Here is a 19,088-nt window from a genome sequence, read left to right on the forward strand (position 1 = left end):
AAAAAACTTTTTTTTTTCTTCCTCCTTACTTCCCACAGTATATTTTCAGTTCTTGCTGAATCAATCATTGATGTATCACTGCCAAGAAAAGCTGCCCCCACCAAACCTCCACTGTCCAATTTCCGATTATCAGCACTGGGCCAGGTATAAGCATGGCTGATTAACTCGGACTCTAATGGCAGAGCTCCCCAAAGCATCTCACAAGCTTCGCCCAGTGGTCCCTTCAGCAACACAAAAGGACTCACCCCAAACATCATAAAGTCAAAATCTTTATTCATGTAAACTGTATAAAATGATGAAAAGGTGACTTTAACATGCTTTCTGCAACATTCACAATTAATTGTAATTTTTTTGCCTGGATCACATACTATTCTAGGTACTGCTGCTCCCCAACAAAAGGAAGAATACTGCAACTCGTATGATGCATCTCACACAAAACATCTTCACAGAAACAAAAGATCCCCGGTCCTTTTCACCTAGTTCGCATGTTGCACAGGCTATCCTGGGGTGGATCGTGTAGTTTTACAGGAATAGGGTAAAAACTCCCATAATTCAATGCACGCTAGGAATTAGTTCCAGGACTATGGTCAATTTCCAACTGAAGCCCGAGCCAGAAGAGCAGATCGAAATTATTTTGCAGATTGTTTAACATTTAGTAATTAAATTTGATATGCAATTTTACTTCTTTCAGAGTTGTGCCCTTTTTTAATGCGTTTATTATAAATGTTATTGCTTGCTGTATGTTCACAGCCGGATGAAGAAAAATGACAGACAAAAATTGCCTGAAGTAATCTGTGCAACTTGGTCAATTTTGTGATGCTTGTTGTTCAGCGAATGGCAGCTTTTGGGGAAACAAAAATCTATTTATGTGTGCTCAATTGTTGCTCGTTTAATTTTCCTGCTTTTTGGTCCAAAATCAAAATGAGTTCAATTGCAATAGCATATTTGGTAATTTAATAGGGGGATAATTTCAACCTATCACTAATTTTACCCTGTTGTTGTGAGCTCTCGATGTGTGACTTTTTAAGTGTGACACAATAGACGGCACTAGACGCAAAACTTAAATGATACAGGCAAGCTCTTAAATATTTTTTTACTGCAGGGCATCTCCATACAGGGATACGTTAGCAGTAAATTTGAAAACACAAACATGTGGGATCAAGCCCCACTCTAAGACTGACTGATATAATCTGGAAGTACTGAGTTGTTGGACGTGCCATCTTTCAGATGAGATGTTAAACCAGTGTGCCTGCTTAGGTGGATGTAAAGGATCCCACGGCATTATTAAAAGAAAAGCAGGAGTTCCCCTAGTGTCCTGCTTACATTTATTCCTCAATCAACACCAAAAAAAAAAACACATTTCTGCTAATTATCTCATAGTTGTTTGTGGGATCTTGTGTGCAAACTGATCATCGGGTTTGCCTATATAACAGTTACTGAATTGGGACATCTTGAGGTTATGAAAGGTACTGCAGAATTTAAATTTCTTTCTTTACTAATAATTCGACTCAGAAAATAAGATATTTAGGGTTTGTGTGGCAGCCTACGTGTCAGAATCCCAGTCTATTGTTCCACACAGTAAAAAAAAACTATAAGCTTGTGGCAGTTATATCCTCACAGGATAAGTAACTAAAATATTTCCTCAACATAAGGAAAGCCAGTGGGCAAGATCAGAAAATGCTAAGTACCACCAAAAGAGAAAGGATCAATAAAACAAATATCACCCCCAAAACACACAAAAGTAGATATTTTAGGAGTTTTAGTTCTTCCAGCTGGGCAGGAATACAAGCCTTTAATAAACTTGTGTTCCTATAACCACAGAAACTGCACTCGGGAATAGTAACAGTATAGGGGAGGATTAAAATGAGCTCACATCATTGTGGAAAAAGTGCTTTACAGTTCTGCATGGGAACATCCTTTTAAACTATCATACAACATGACTGGTTGACATTTGCATGAAGGATGCAACTGGAACATGATAACCAGTCATGAACATTTACTCTTGGTGTTTCTATCTTCTGTAACGATACCTTTTGAAATGGAACCACAGTTGAAATATTCCATTGGCAAACTGACACCTGAAACCATGCCGGTGAGAGTACTCCCACTCACGGTTCACAATTTTAAAAGCAATATCTTCATACGGAGGACCTGCGTGGAAGCGGAGAATTGCAAAGTCTTTGTTGTCCACACATGGCTCAAGGAAATATTGTGGGGTTGCCCTCTTGTCAATAAGGTCAGGATAAAATATGTTGAATTTGTAACCCTGGACAATCTTAGGAGGAGGATTGTCAAAATCATAATGGGTTTGGTTGTACTTGTTCCACTCAAAGCCTGTATGGACACGATTGAAGAACCGTGGCTTCCTAGGACGGTATTTGTCAGCCCAGAGGTACACTTTGCCAGTTAAGGGCATCTCCACGCTGAACTGAGCTTCGTCAGTGCCCATCCCCTCCTTGGCTTTGCGTACAAATGCATCTTCAGCACTCTCACTGGCATCACCTACGTAAAACAAATAAAACACTGAAAACACACGATAATTCAATCCAACGGAGAATACATTTGCTACTCAACGGAATTATAGGTCATAATTATAGCTAAAATTAGTAATTTAATTTGTAGATCCTGAATATATAATATTCTTATATATAGTTATGAAAAAAAGACTTGCATTTATATAGCGCCTTTCATGACCACCAGACGTCTCAAAGCGCTTTACAACCGCTGAAGTACTTTCTGGAATGTAGTCGCTGTTGTAATGTGGGAAACGCGGCAGCCAATTTGCACACAGCAAGCTCCCACAAACAGCAATATGATAATGACCAGATAATCTGTTTTTGTTATGTTGATTGAGGGCTAAATGTTGGCCAGGACACCAACATGTAGCACATTAAAATACTGTAACTGGATGCTTGGGAATGTCTTAGTCAGATCATTATTGTGCTTTTCCTCTTGCTTCCCAGACTTTGAGGGATACAGTTGGCATACAGAAATGAGAACCTGCTAGCTATCATAGAATCGTAGAAATTTACAGCACGGAAGGAGGCCATTTCGGCCCATCGTGTCAGCGCCGGTCGACCAAGAGCTATCCAGCCTAATCCCACTTTCCAGCTCTTGGTCCGTAGCCCTGTAGGTTACAGCACTTCAAGTGCACATCTATGTATTTTTTAAATGTGGTGAGGCTTTCTGCCTCTACCACCCTTTCAGACAGTGAGTTCCAGAACCCCACCACCCTCTGGATGATGAAATTTCCCTTCATATCTCCTCTAAACCTTCCCCCCCCAATTACTTTAAATCTATGCCCCCTGGTTGTTGACCCCTCTGCCAAGGGAAACAGGGCCTTCCTAGCCACTCTAACCAGGCCCCTCATAATTTTATACACCTCAATAAGGTCTTCCTTCAGCCTCCTCTGTTCCAAAGAAAACAGACCCAGTATCTTTCCTTATAGCCAAAATTCTCCAGTCCAGGCAACATTCTTGTAAATCTCCTCTGCACTTTTTCCAGTGCAATCACATCTTTCCTGTAATGTGGTGATCAGAACTGCACACAGTACTCCAGCTGCAGCCCAACCAATGTTTTATACAGTTCAAGCATAAAGTCCTTGCTCTTGTATTCCATGCCATGACTAATAAAGGTAAGTATTCCATATGCCTTCTTAACCACCTTATCTACCTGGCCTGATACCTTCAGGGGTCTGTGGACCTGCACTCCAAGATCCCTTTGTTCTCTACACTTTTCAGTGTTGTACCATTTTTAATGTGTATTCCCTTGCCTTGTTAGACCTCCCCAAATGCATTACCTCACACTTATCCGGATTAAATTCTATTGCCACTGTTCTGCCCACCTGACCAGTACATTGATATCTTCCTGCAGTCCGCAGCTTTCTTCTTCATTATCAACCACACAGCCTATTTTAGTGTCATCTGCAAACTTCTTAATCATACGCCCAACATTCAAGTCCAAGTCATTAATATATACCACAAAAAGCAAGGGACCCAGCACTGAGCCCTGCAGAACCCCACTAGATACAGCCTTCCAGTCACAAAAACACCCATCAACCATTACCCTTTGCTTCCTGCCTCTGAGACAATTTTAGATCCAACTTGCCACTTTGCCCTGGATCCCACGGGCTTTTACTTTCATGACCAGTCTGCCACGTGGGACCTTATCAAAAGCTTTGCTAAAATCCATATACACTACGCCATATGCACTGCCCTCATCGACCCTCCTGGTTACCTCCTCGAAAAATTCATTCAAGTTAGTCAGACATGACCTTCCCATAACAAATCCGTGCTGACTGTCCTTGATTAATCCATGTCTTTCCAAATGAGGATTTATCCTGTCTCTCAGGAATTTTTCCAATAATTTTCCCACCACTGAGGTTAGGCTGACTGGCCTGTAATTACTCGGTCTAGCCCTTTCCCCCTTTTTAAACAAAGGTACAACCCCGGTGAGAGTACTCCCACTCAGCAGTCCTCCAGTCCTCTGGCACCACACCTGTAGCCAGAGAGGACTGGAAAATGATGGTCAGAGCCTCTGCTATTTCCTCCTTTGCTTTTCTTAACAACCTGGGATACATTTCATCCGGGCCTGGGGATTTATCCACTTTCAAAGCTACTAAGCCCCTTAATACTTCCTCTCTCACTATGTTTATCTCGTCCAGTATTTCACACTCCTCCTCCCTAATTGCAAAGTCTGCATTGCCCCTCTCTTTTGTGAAAACAGATGCAAAGTATTCATTAAGAATCATACCCACATCTTCTGCCTCCACACACAGATTTCCTTTATGGTCTCCAATAGGCCCCATTCTTTCTCTAGTTATCCTCTTGCTCTTAATGTATTTATAAAACATGTTTCGGTTTTCCCTGATCTTAGTTGCCATATTATTTCATGCTCTCTTTGCTTTCCTGATATCTTTTTTAATTGTACCCCTGTACTCCTCTAGAGTTTCTGCAGCATTGAGTTCTCGATATCTGTAATAAGCTTCCCTTTTTATCTTTATCTTACTCTATATGTCCCTTGACATCTAGGAGGCTCTAGATTTGATAGCCGCACCCTTTTTCTTTAAGTGAACATACTTGTTCTGTACCCTCAGGATCTCCTCCTTGAACGCCTTCCACTTATCTGACACTAATTTACCATCAAGTAACTGTTTCCAGTCCACCTTGGCCAATCCCATCTCAGCTCAGCAAAATTTGCTTACTCCAATTGAGAGGTTCACCTTTGTCCTTTTCCATAACTACCCTAAATCTTACTAAATTATGATCACTAGCACCAAAATGCTCTCCCACTGATACTCTTTCCACCTGTCCCGCTTCATTTTCCAAAACCAAGCCCAGAACCGCCCCCTTCCTTATTTGGCTTGTTACATATTGGCTAAAGAAGTTCTCCTGAATGCATTTTTGGAATTCCGCACCCTCTATACCATATACACTACTTTTTTCCCAGTTAATATTAGGGTAGTTGAAATCTCCCACTATTACAGCTCTATAGTTTTTGCACTTTGCAGCAATTTGCCCTCATATTTGTTCTTCTATCCCCTTCTGACTGTTTGGGGGTTTATAGTATACTCCCAGTAGTGTGATTGCCTCTTTTTTGTTCTTCAATTCAACCCATATGGCTTCGTTTGATGACACCTCTGACATAATCATCCCTTCTCACAGCTGTAATTGTTTCTTTAATTAATACTGCGACCCACCCTCCTTTTTTTTACACCCTCTCTATCCCGTCTGAAAACCCTGTAACCAGGAAAGTTGAGCTGCCATACCTGCCCTTCCTTTCAGCCATATCTCAGTAATAGCTCAGTAATGTCTATCTGTGCTCTCAGCTCGTCTGCCTTATTCCCTATACTCCTTGCATTGAAGTATATACCATTTAGTGGTGTCAAATTCCTTGTTGTCTATTTTCCAGCCTTTGTGTCCTGTCTCCCAAAAAAGTTAGAGAGAAATAAATGATTGCACGAACAAAGTTTAAATAAAATACTGGTAAGCAGAATGGGTTGGGAGGATGTACTTCCTAATGGGATCGTGCTGTAGGATGAGGCGTTAAACCGAGGCCTCGTCTGCCCTCTCAAGTGGATGTAAAAGATCCCATGGCATTATTTCGATGAAGAGCAGGGGAGTTATCCCCAGTGTCCTGGCCTATATTTATTCCTCAATCAATATAACAAAAAAAAAGATTGTCTGGTCATTATCACATTGCTGTTTGTGCGAGCTTGCTTGTGCACAAATGGCTGTCGCATTTCCTATATTACAACAGTGACTACACTTCAAAAAGTTCTTCATTGGCTGTAAAACGCTTTGAGACATCCAGTGGTCATGAAAGGCGCTATATAAATCCAAGTCTTTCTTTAGGTGGTGCAAGTTGCAGACGATGATCTGCAAATGCGGAGACTGCTAGAGTGGAAGGTGAAAACAAGGGTGACCCTGTTGTTATTGCGAGAGCAGAGGCACAGGAAATGGAATGGACGTCAGAGGGACTTGTCATCCATAGCTAAGGGAAACCTTGGCCAAGGAAAATTACATTGCATCTGGTGCTGAAAGATTAAATAAATAAAATAAAAATTGAATTGCTGTTTGCAATGTTGACAGTTAATAAAAATTATAAAACAATGGCTGTGGTGGGAGGCAACAGTTTATATTTGTTTATAACTTTCAGAATTTGAAAGATCACTTTGTCAACACATCTTCTCTTACCTGTCACTTGCAACTGCTGCCTCGCCATCATTAATTTTTGCAGGTCTTCTTCAGCATCTACTATGTGGGTGTCCATAGGCAGTTCATGAGGGCTGAGTAACTTTGGACTATATTTGCCAGCATCGTAATCATCCAAGCTCTGTTGGATGAGATCCTCCTCAGTGAGCACGGCCTCCCCTTCAGCTTCAGCCTCAGGCTCTGCATTCTCCTCTTCTGCATTTGGTTCTGGAGCTCCTGAGGCAGAAGTGCCTGGTACTTCCTTGTCTTCACCTTTTGACCTGCGTGATACGAATAAAATCAGCACCTCACTCTAATACTGCTGACGAGTAGGCCTCAGTGCCATAAAGTTGGAAACACTTTCAAAATTATTATTGAACACGAGAGCACCAGAAATGATTTGTTTAATTAGGGAATAAGAATTTTATCCACATCTTTTCCAAAGCAGGCTGAAACAGGTTTGATCCTTGTTGTGGTTATATTCCTTTCAATCATTGTTACAGTTGTTGGTACAACAGTTTGCTATTCTGTGGTGTGGAAGACTATCTCAAGGAGATGCTCTCAACACAGAAGTAGCTGCGTTTCTGTGCTAATATTAATTATAAAATGCCAGCTGCCTTGAACCTTCCAGAAGGTTGATTGGAGAACGATCGTACACATTTTCGCAGATCAAAGAACACAAATTCCAACATCAATAAGAATGTTTATAGTCTAGCGATAACCTGGGAGTTCTAATCTTGTCTTTATGCAGGGGGCAAGGCAGAGGCCAGAGGGAGGGGGTGAGGGCAGAGGGAGGGTGGGTGTGAAGCTAAGTGAGAAAGAAATTATTGAGCAGTAGAGAACAAGTGAAGGAAAAAAAATGTAAACGGGAGAAAGAAGGGAAATTACAAGGAGAGAGATCTGGTCTGTGGCCAATGCCATGGGATTGACTGGGATGTAAATATTTACTGTCTGAAGTAGTTTTTAAATAATTCTTGTACTGCAAGACGTGAAATTCAATTGGTGCCTACTTCAGTGGGACATAAAATGGGCTAAATTAACATTTCTGGGCCTCCGGAGTAGCCACAGGCAGCATAACAAAGTGCAAGATACATACTTGTCCTTGGGAAACTGTGGCTCTTTTTTTCGAATTGCAAACAAGGGCTCACTTTCAACTCCCTGCTCTTGCTTCTGCTTGTAGCGTTTCTGACACAATTCCTTTTGGCCCATTTCATCAATTCTGAAAAAAAACATGAAATAAAAAGATTTAGATCAATTGAAACTGCGCAGAAAAAAAGATTTGAATGATAGCTACAATGAATGACCGTAATTGAGTCTGGCCCTCCATCACAATTCATGCACGATCCATTAACCACTTGCTATTACTTGTTGTAGATAGATGCTGCAACGATGGAGAGGCTAATATTTTCTCCACCTAGCACAAGTGAGATTCAATACTAACACTCCCAGTACACAGAGCTTTCCAACACTGCATCTCCATTCCAGTCTCAGAAAAGAACTTACGACAATAAGTTAATGGCCTTATATATCCCCACAAGATGAGCAAAACTTATTTACTCTGTATTTGAAGAGTCCTCCATCCAGTGTTTAGTTATTACTTGGGTCATAAAGACTCTACAGTAGTGCATGATCCTACTGTACCGAAATAACATTCTATTTGGAATTAATGCTGAAGCAATTCAGCTGAAACCAGCATCAGACATAGCTCTGTTATTGCTTGACATTTCAGTTATTTTATGCTTTCGTCATTGTATTCAATTGGTCACAGCGATTTTCAAACTTCTATGACATAGCTCTCTGAAATTCATGGTGGCCAGTCCAATAAAGAGACTGCCAAAGCATTAACTTACAGAAGGTATCATACAACAGCATGTCATTTTACATCCATAAAGGAAAGATTTAAAAAATTCTCATCTCTATCTGGAGTATTCCTTTAACGTCATCAAATATCCTTACCTGAGTGGAGAGTTCTCTGCACTAGAACTGTCAGGTGTTGCCAGGTTGCTGTGATCTTTACTGAAAAATTACACAAGTAAATGTGAGTAAGAGACAATTTAGAAAAACAAATATCTTCTGCAAGTAAGCCTAGTGAAATCACTCACTTGAAGATGGCCAATACATAACACATAGTTTATGAAACATGCTTTGAACAGAACAATTTCTGCAATAATAAATAAATGGTCTTGACCAACATGAAAGAGAATGTTACAAGGCAGTAATACATTAGGTGGTTCAGATAACATTACAAACGACAACAATGCCTCATCAGTTCATCAACATGTGAAGCCCAAGACGTTTTACACTTTAACCTGTTTGCGGGGAGCTGTATTATTTACTCAGCTACGTTTTGTGGTCAGTACCATGCACAGTTGACTGCAATGAATGACAAGGAAATAGTATTTACATGCATCACTGATATTTAATAACAGATCTGCAAGCTGACTAATATGTAGCAATGCTAACATTTACAGTGTGACAGCTTCTAAAGAATGCTTCTAATTTAAGACGTAAAATGAGATTAGTGCATGATTCAAAATGATAGAAAATAGGGGCAGTCAACAGCTTTAGCACTCTATTAACCAAATGTAGGACCGAACCTCAAACTGCAAAGATACATACTTGTCCTTGGGAGACTGTGATTCTTTCTTTAGAATGGGAAACAAGGGCTCGCTTTCCACTCCCTGTTCCTGCTTCAGTTTGTAAAGTTTCTGCCGCAACACATCCTGGTGCCTTTCACGGAGTCTGAGGGAAACACCACAAATATAAAATATTAATTCATCCAAATAACATGGAAAAAAGAACAAAAATCGATGACTTCTTCATGTCTGACTGGTTAAATGCACAATTTAGTGCACGTTGAGTGAAAACAAAGTAATTGGGGACAGGGCGGATAAAAGTGATTGAAGCCCGTTTGCTCGTGTGGAGGCTAAATGCCGACAGAGACTGATTGGGCCAGATACTCTGTTGTAACTTCTATGTTTGATGCCCAATGATTGACTGTCTGTCCAAGTTCACATGTGAAGAGTGACGACTTGGGCAACATTCTGGAAACAAAGATCACTCCTGGAATTTAGCCTGAATCCACATCTTGTAGCTCCATTGCCTACATGTTCTTTCTATTCATGTGGCTACAGGCTCCTATGATGGGTCATCCAATATTTTGGCAAATAGCACCCAATGACATCAATACTCCAAGCTTCCTGCACATGCACCTCCATTACAACCATAGTAAAGCACATCTGAAGGAACCAATAGGAAGCTTTAAGACCCAGAATGAATTCCTTTTCATCACCCTCTGCCTCTTGTCCTCAGTCCTACCTGGCTCTGGCCATATATGCCTTGAGCTGTTGCAATAAAGATTCCCAGTAGCCAATGTCCAGATTTGAACCACCAGTTTTTATCTTTGCCTCGATGTTTTGGTACAGCGCCTGAAGTTGGTTGTAGGTTTTCCCTTTAAATACCGACTGGACATCAGTGCTCACTGAAGTGTTGATTCCCTCTCGTCTCTCTCCTTAACAAGAATTTAAAAAAAGACCGCTATGAAATAGAAATAGTCACTCTTCGCTTTTAACAAAATTGCACATGGCCAATACCAGAGCAAAGAATATGTCTGCACATTGCTATAAACTAGTGCTTACTCAATGTGGAACTGCTATTATCTGTCAGAGTTTTCACATCACGAGGCCTTGCATGACTTGTCAAAACTAATGCTTATTATCTGTACTATATTTGTTTGCAATCCCGTGCCGAAGGTGTTTCAGTACCATAGGTGCAGGACCAAAATTTGAAGACTCAATTATCAGTTAATTTCCAATATCCACCTGTCCATTGAGGTAGAGAGAGATTCCATTATATAAAATGAAGATGGTTTTCACATGACATCGCATCTTGCAAGGCACGTTTACAGTGAGAAAGATGTGATGTGATCAGCGACAGTAAACATCAAAGAAATGTTTTAAGCACTGAAACCATAATATGCAGATACTTTGCAATTCATAAAACGATTATATCTGCTGCTCATCACCCTATTACCAGTTAAAATTGTGTCCGATTAACAGAAAACCACAAACATAATTAAGTACTATGTGTGAACTGTGGTGTTGCTCACAGACAGAAACATAAACTGCCCACTCCTTCTCATAACTGTATCCCTGCTTTTATCCAGTTCTTTAACTGCTTCTCTTCAATTTTTAATGTATGTCTCCTCTCACAATTTATCTCATTAACATATCTATCTTATCTCAAGGTCTATTTTACAATCTTTCTCCCTTTTTCTCAGTCTCTCCTTCCATGTGTCCTCTCCATATGCCTCTTGTATTCCTTTATAAGCTTCATTTTGTAGATTTTACCTTTTTTTTAAAAAAAGGCCAAGGAATGACCCAAGATGGCAGCCAATATGCAGCAGGTCAGAGGTGGGCACTGTAACCACGTAGGAGGCAAGCAGGGACAAATTGCCCTGGTCAATGCACATGATTGGTCAGTTTCCAAAAGTCTGTTCAGGTTTTAAACTCTTCGACTTGTCAGTTTTTGAAGCACAGAGCAGGGTACTCTGGGGCAAATGTCAGCTTCAGGTAGCTGTAGCTAAGACATCTTGGGGAGTTCAAGAAGTCCCTCAGCTGAGATGTGAATTTTGCATGGAGCGGGTGTTCAGGAGACCCAGGGCAGTCACTGCCATCCAGCACATGTGGAAGGGGGTTCTGTTAGACTATTATTGGAACTGGCTCAACCCTGCTGGGGCTGGGTCCAGGAGCTCAGGCCCTGCAGCCCTAGACTTGCAGTGCCCTGTACTACGTCTCCCCTGCCAATATTCTTGGGATGAACTGTACCACTTTCTGCACCTTTCACGGCCAGCACTTTGCAGTAGCAACAGACTTGTTAAGAGATTAAAATCAAGAGATAGTAAGAGAATTAATTTGTATTAAGTTCCATTTTTAGATGAACCTCTATAGTTGAGAACCTAAACCTGGAATTCTGCAAATAGTTAACAGTTCAATTTCTGTCCAGAGGTCGTGAGCAGCCTGCTCTGGGTCAGGTTACACATTGTTTACATTTAGAGGTTAAGTAATCTGTACTAATCATAATACATTCTATGCATTGCTAACCCAGTCTGTTAGTCTTGGAACCATGGACGTCAGAATAGAGAGATAAATGTTTAGGTAGCCTGGAACATCTCGATGCACACTGATACGGACTGGTACTGAAAGTGGGTAAAGGGTTATGGAAAGCAGATGCCTATGGATTAGTGCTGCTAGACAGGGCGAGAGTGCAACCATAAGTTTGAAAAAGGAACAGAAGGAGGAGGGAGATAAGTGAAGGTTGAGCTCAACAGACTGTGATGTGTGTTTCCTGTAAATATACTAATAAACATACCCAAGAACCGTGGCATATAGGCACAGGACTGCAGCCTTTATACTACAAAAATAAACATCCTAACCACCGTCTCTAAAATAACAAAACGGGTCTGGACTTTGCTCTCCAACCACAACAAAGCCTTTCACTGAGACGACATTGTATTGGAGGGTTATATTCGGTCTCTCTTTCTCCACTTGTTTGGTTCTCTCTGGTCCTCAGGCTATTTGTTCCTTCCAGTCTCTGTGGTTGTTTTATACAGGTTCTTTCTCTTGGTAGCCATGCTTTATCTGCACTGTAGTTCTTGGCTGCTAAACATGTTTTTTTGCCATGAATCTAAATGGGAAGCACTAATGTAAAGACCAAATAAACAGACAAGAGAATGGACCTAATCTTTAGAGACAGACAAGAACTGGAACTGCAGCTCTGCTCTGGTCAATTTGCTGCAGGAATCTCCACACATTTAACTCCAACTTGAGAAACATCAAAATGAAACAGAAGCCTTGGGCATTAAACAGGTGCTCTTGGTCACCGAGTGTCCTTTCTGCCTGTGGCTTCTCATACTATGCTATGCTGTCCAATCTTCCTTCCCGTCAATTAGTGTCCAGGTCACAGCAGCCTCACTCTAGGTTTTTATTTGAACAGCTTGGCTTGATTACTTCGGCTTTTCCTTTCTTAAGTTCCAAAGATTCAGGAGTTGGGGCACCATTTCTCAGGGCACTAGAGTGCAAAAGAGATATAGAGGGCCAAGTCATAAAACAGAGAGCAAATGTGCCAAGGACTTCAGATAGGAGATAAGATATAGATTACGCAGGGAGACAGATTGGGCTGGGAGCTAGTTATGTGGAGAGACACAGGTTGGACAGAGCAAAGTGGCAGAGGCTGAGGGGCCAGGAGTTCATACACACTGAGAGTCCACAACACGAGTATGTAAATCCAGACTGGGGAATGGACAGATTCTTAAATATAAAATGTGCTTAGTATGAAGGGGGAAATAATTAATAGAAAAACATTTATAAAGCAACAATGAATGGGCAAGGAATATAAAATTAACTACTTGGGAGCTGCTCGACAGGAATTGGGTTTTGCAGATGGACAAATAAGATCACAGAAACCAAGGCTTTAGCTAACAGACTGGATTACACAGAAGCGACAGGCTTATATATTTTTTTTTAAAACATATCCAGATTTTCATTTTTGGTAGAAGAAAAACATACTGTATTTTGCTTCTATTGCAACGAATGTTTAACAGCAATCCTATGCAGGATGATACAACTTGGTCTGTGGACAACTCTTAAATTGTTCAGTAAACATGTTACAGGCTGATTTGCTCTAGGTTTCAACTGGCTGAAAAGTCAGCCTTTGAAGCTGGATGTCAATCAATTGGAGATAGTTTTCAACCAATTGAGGCCATTTTTTTCATTTGGATCCCAAAATGAGTGGTGGGCCTTGCAGTGCAGAGACAATCAGGCAAATAAAAGTTACTTTTGAGGGAAAACATTGAATTAGAATAAGGTTTATGAGATAGATATTAATAGTAAAGTTATAATAATTAGAGAGAATGAGAAGAGAGAGAAAAGATTTAAGATTAAAAAAAAACAACAATCTTTTCTGGGTGGCTTTTTTTTTAATCATACAAGGGTTTTAGCATCACAAGTGCTGGCAGCACAAAGGGTCAATAAAGAAATTCTGCTTAAACAAGTTCGGAGTTGTCCCTCCTCAGAATATACTCTGCTACTTTCCTATTACCTGGCCCTTTTCCTGAAGCTTCCAGTTTTTTCAGGTTACTTATTTCGTCCTCAGTAATGGTAGTCATATCTCTCCAAAAGTCAGCGTTCTTCCCCTGCTCCAACTCCATGTAAACCTTAAGGGGAAAAAAAAGTTGGTCAGTCCCACAAGGATCTTCAACTTACTCCTGGTTAGGCCATACATAATGTTAATGTTACTATTTCTATATCATACAATATTCTAATTCCTGGAGCTTTTTCCTTTGAGATTTGTTGGCACAAAATGTTCAAAACATTCTTAACACATAACGATAGTCTAATTAGTACTTCCACAGCAAACAAACCACAAAGGGATACAGCCTTCACTAAAACCATTTATGTTACCACTTTACTCAATGAATCTGCCCATTAATTTCCTCACCAATTTTCTCATCGCGCCTATAAGTATTGGCTCTTTGTTGGGAGTATGGTTCCACTCATTCCTATAGAGTCTGCTTCCACCAGTCTTTCAGGTAACAATCGTTTGTGGGAAAAAAATGGCTCCCCATTACCCCTTTAGATTTTTTGCCAATTATTTTAAACCTGTGCCCTCTGGTTACTGACCCACTTGTCAGAGGAAAGTTTCTCCAGATTTGTTCTATCAAAACCCCTCTTAATTCTATTACCACTTCTCTTGACACCTCCAGGGTCTCTAAATTGTCAGACTGCTTGTTCAACATCCAGTTCTGGATGAGCAGAAATATTCTCCAATTGACTGTTGGGAAGACCGAAGCCATTGTTTTCAGTCCCCGCCACAAATTCCATTCCCTAGCCACTGACTCCATCCCTCTCCCCAACTTGTCGAAGGCTGAACCAGACTTTGCAATCTTGATGTCATATTTGACCCTGAAATGAGTTTTCGACCACATAATTAAGACCGCCTATTTCCACCTCTGTAACATCATCCGTCTCCGCCCTTGCCTCAGCTCATCCTGGCTGGCCTCTCACATTCTACCCTACGTAAACTAGAGGTGATCCAAAACTTGGCTCCCCATGCCCTAACTCGCACCAAGTCCTGCTCACCCATCATCCCTGTGCTCGCTGACCTACAATGCCTTCCGGTTAAACAACGCCTCGATTTCAAAATGCTCATCTTGATTTACAAATCCCTCCATGGCCTCGCCCCTCCCTATCTCTGTAATCTCCTCCAGCCCCACAATCCCCATCCCCAAGATGTCTGCGCTCCTCTAATTCTGCCTTGTTGAGCATCCCTGATAATAATCGCTCAACCATTGGTGGCCGTGCCTTCTGTTGCCTTGGCCTCCAGCTCTGGAGCTCCCTGGCTAAACCTCTCCACTTTTCTTTCCTCTTTTACGACGCTCCTTAAAACCTACCTCTTTGACCAAGGTTTTCCTATGCTAATTTCTACTTATGCGGCTCGTTGTCAAATTTTTATCGCATAATACTCCCGTGAAGTGCCTTGGGACGTTTCACTACGCTATATAAATATAAGTTGTTGTTGTATTCTTTATTCGTTGCTGCTCGGACCCTCCTAGTTTTCTACGCACCTCGTCTCTCCTGATGAGTCCTGATGTTCTTTCCCTTGCCAAATTAGTTTAAACCCTCCCCCAGAGCACCAGTTAATCCCCCCTCAAGGACACTGGTCCCAGGCCTGGTCAGGTCCTAGGAATCTGAAGCCCTCCCTCCTGCACTACTTCTTCAGCCGGCACTATCTTCCTGTTTCTGTACTCGCGTGGCACCGGGTATAGTTCAGATTACAAACTTTGAAGTTCTGTTCTTTAATTTTTTTTCCTAGTTCCTGTTACTTTCCTACTGAAGTCATTGGTTCCAACATGGACCACGACTTCTGGCTGTTCCGTTTCCCCTTGCAGAATGTCCGGCACCCGTTCGGTGATACCCTTTACCCTGGCACCAGGGAGGCAACACATTCAGGATTCATGTCTGCAGTTGCAGAAACATCTATCTATCCCCCTGACGATCGAATTTCTACACTTTCTTGTAATCCCCAGTTCAGCCACGTCTCCCATGGTGCCATGGATTTGCTTCCAACTGTACTCCCCCATTTTAAATTTAAAACACTTTAAAAATGTCTTCCTCTCTTCCCATGTTTTGGTTCCATCTCAGGCTGACAGCACGATAAGAAAATTAAATTTCAAACGAATTTCAAAGTATCCAACCTGCTCAAGGTACAATCCATCACAGGTGGGGGTGGGGGAAAAGAGATCCGCATCCTTTTTTGTATAAAGCCATTGTACCTCAAGATGTCTTTCTTATACTTGCAAACTTTCAGCTATTACTTCCTCACTCCCTTCTAAAATTCTCTCCCCAAACCACTGCGTCTTACGACCTCCCTCCAAATCTTCAAGAGCCTCCTAAAAAAAAATCTGAGTTAGCCTTCGATTCATTTTCCCACAAATTTCCTCCCATCTTTTCCCCAGTTTATAAACTGCTTTGAACAGTTTACACGAGTTCTGTAGAAATTCAAATGGTTCGTGCAACAGTGACATCTAGTGGCAGTACCTCAGAATTGCATTAACTTCTCATTTTAAAATGTCGGAGGATCAATTAAATCATGGAGAAAAAATCTGAAATTTACAAGAATACCCTTGCAGTCAAATCTCTGCTGCTTGAGGGGCAAGACAATTAAATATTTTCATCTCAAGCACTTGTCAGTTCTGCAGTTCATCGGGTCCAAGGCTGAATCAGCAAAATAAAAGCAATCTCTCAACTTCTAGACTGCTGGTGGGACTGTCATTATGATTGCTTCAGTTAGATCGAGCTGTGAGAAACTTTGTGTTTGCTTATGGTGCTCATGGAAAAGCATGTCAGTGCTGGGACACTTTCCAGTACCAAAATCAGGCATTCCCAGCACAGAAATTGCATGAAACAGACAAAGTTTTAAAAAAAATGTCACTTTCAGAATGTGAGTCACTGGCAAGGCCAGCATTTATTGCCCATTGCTAGTTACCCCGAGAAGGTGGTGGCAAGCCTTCTGCAGTTTGATACAACTGAGCTAACTAAGGGAGAAACTTGATGAATGTGAATCTCCCATAACAAAATCTCAAGACGTTACCAATGAAGAGAGCACAATACTGTACGTCAAGTGGCATTTCATACTCTGATATCCTCAAGCAGATCTTCCAGGTCTGACGCAGTCAGCCCATTCAGAAATGTGTACGGTTCATGCATTTCTACAGCGAGATCATCGTCCTCGGCACTGATGTACTTAGCAAGAAGGTCAATGGGCTTGGCCCGGCCACCCAGGATTCGGATCTTCGATCTAAAGCAAACAAAAGAATGAATAGAAAGCTATCTTCTCACGAACATACACGTCAACATAATGTACGCTCTTACTCAAAGTTTTTTCTCTCGTATAGTAAAATTGGATAGGTTATAGCTATCAGATTGTGACGCGCACATTAAATGTAGCAGCAAAGCACATATCACACAAACAGACTTCTACTTTCCTAGCCTCAGAATAAGCCACTCATGCTCCTCATAACTGAACTGAAGTAACACTTGCATCATACACAGCATAAACGCTCAAAATGAAGTTTGAATTCCAGTTGAACATTGTTATTAATACCCTTGGTGACCGGCAAACAAATAAATCCCTTCCGAGTTCAAGCTATGCTTTATTGCCTTTATGCACACATGTTTTCCAGCAGAAATCACGTAGCAGCTATTGGGAGCATGACCTCAGCGCATTTTCCCCTTTTCCTCCTCCCAAGGACAATCCCCATGTCCCACCACTTCTCTGAGGTCAGTTCACTTAACAAGGAGTGAACAAGGAGTGGTCTGCATGGCTCAGCTGTGAATTAAACAGCATAATTATTAACTGAGCATCAGAATGAATTATTAAAATAACCGAGCTAGACAGACACTTATTGGCAAATGTTTAGCATTTTTCACCAAAACAACATTCATACATCTTCTTGAATGATTCAGCATCAAAGCAGAGTATAATATTTTGAAAACCTTGCAACTAGCATACAATCTGCAATTTACTTCCTCTAACACTTTGTTGATAGCACCCCATTGTAATAAAACAGTATATCCTCCAACTCACCGTGGGCAATGCCACCAAAAATCTGTTAGTAATAAAGTATAAATTGCAGCTTATGCTTCCCTTCCAGAAATGCAGGATATAGTATTGAGTACTGAACAGATGTGACAGTCTAATCGAGCTGGAACTGCATTCTTTTCAACCAGAGAATATGGAAACGTTTGTCTCCTTGTCCACTGCCAAGAAACATTATCTATTCCGGTTTACCTCAATTTAGCTTGCTGCAAATGGAAATAATCTTCCTGTTCTGCCCAGGTCTTGAAGTGCTCTGCTTCCTTCTCCCGCTGCAGCATCTCCAGCTCCTGTTCCCGCAGGCCCTTTTCCCGCTCCCGTTCCAGACGCAGCTGTTTCACCTACAGCAGCATGAGTAAAAACTTTATTTAAACAAAAGTGAACAGTAAAAAGTGCACAAGGCAACTTCTACTGCTGTACAACCATACATGGGCAAGTAAAATTACTGATCCCAATTATAAAAGACTTGCATTTATATAGCATCTTTCACGACCACCGGACGACCCAAAGCGCTTTACAGCCAATTAAGTACATTTGGAGTGTAGTCACTGTTGTAATGTGGCAAATGCGGCAGCTCCCGCAAACAGCAACGTGATAATGACCAGATAATCTGTTTTCTTATGTTGATTGAGGGATAAATATGCAGCGTGGAGGCCCCGACCTGCGAGGGAACATCAGCGGCAGGTCGGGGTCATAAAAGGAGCGGCGGCCATGGGCAGCATGGAGGCAGGCCACTTTAAGGTCCAGCGCGAGCTGGTGCAGGAGGGCGACGGCTGTGAAGAGTGACGTCAGCAAGATCCAGGTCGGTGATTGGAGCGGAGGCAGATACAGCAGGAGAGGTGAGATCGGGGCGAAGGAGCAGCGAGAGACTGTAGATGGACATGATCGGGGCCCAGGGGAGGCGCGAGTTCGGGGCCAGGGGGCAGCACGGGCCAGTCCACACTGCGATACGTGTGCACACTAGGTCCATGCAGCAGAGTTGGTCTCCAATCGTCTTGGGTAATCCTTGCCACTGGACCAAGACCTAGCTCTGTCAAGCCCGTGTGGTGGCTGGTGTGCAACGTTAAAAAAATTCACGCACAGGCATCTTCCATCCTTCAGGATGTAGTTCGGGTTCTTCATTGAAACACCTGTGAACACATCTTTCTTTTGGCGTGGAAGCAAGTCATCCTCGTTTCGAGGGACCGCCTATGATGAAGAAATATTGGCCAGGACACCGGGGAGAACTCCCCTGCTCTTCTT

At 41.7% G+C, this 19,088-nt stretch overlaps 1 protein-coding gene across 1 annotated transcript in view; it reads right to left on the reverse strand.

Annotated features, from left to right (window-relative positions):
- Window positions 1-256: 256 nt before the first annotated feature.
- Window positions 257-19,088, reverse strand: part of cactin — a 35,161-nt gene continuing 16,329 nt past the window's right edge. The window contains exons 3-11 of the mRNA XM_070859789.1: window positions 18,042-18,187; window positions 16,886-17,048; window positions 13,791-13,905; window positions 10,011-10,203; window positions 9,312-9,434; window positions 8,649-8,708; window positions 7,789-7,911; window positions 6,696-6,973; window positions 257-2,502 (exon numbers count right to left, since the gene is read on the reverse strand). Of these exons, the coding sequence (XP_070715890.1) occupies window positions 2,012-2,502; window positions 6,696-6,973; window positions 7,789-7,911; window positions 8,649-8,708; window positions 9,312-9,434; window positions 10,011-10,203; window positions 13,791-13,905; window positions 16,886-17,048; window positions 18,042-18,187 (1,692 nt within the window). The 3' untranslated portion in view covers window positions 257-2,011. The remainder of the gene's footprint in view (window positions 2,503-6,695; window positions 6,974-7,788; window positions 7,912-8,648; window positions 8,709-9,311; window positions 9,435-10,010; window positions 10,204-13,790; window positions 13,906-16,885; window positions 17,049-18,041; window positions 18,188-19,088) is intronic.

This window comes from Pristiophorus japonicus, chromosome 18 (genome assembly GCF_044704955.1).
Source record: "Pristiophorus japonicus isolate sPriJap1 chromosome 18, sPriJap1.hap1, whole genome shotgun sequence".
NCBI classification, from domain to species: Eukaryota; Metazoa; Chordata; class Chondrichthyes; family Pristiophoridae; genus Pristiophorus; species Pristiophorus japonicus.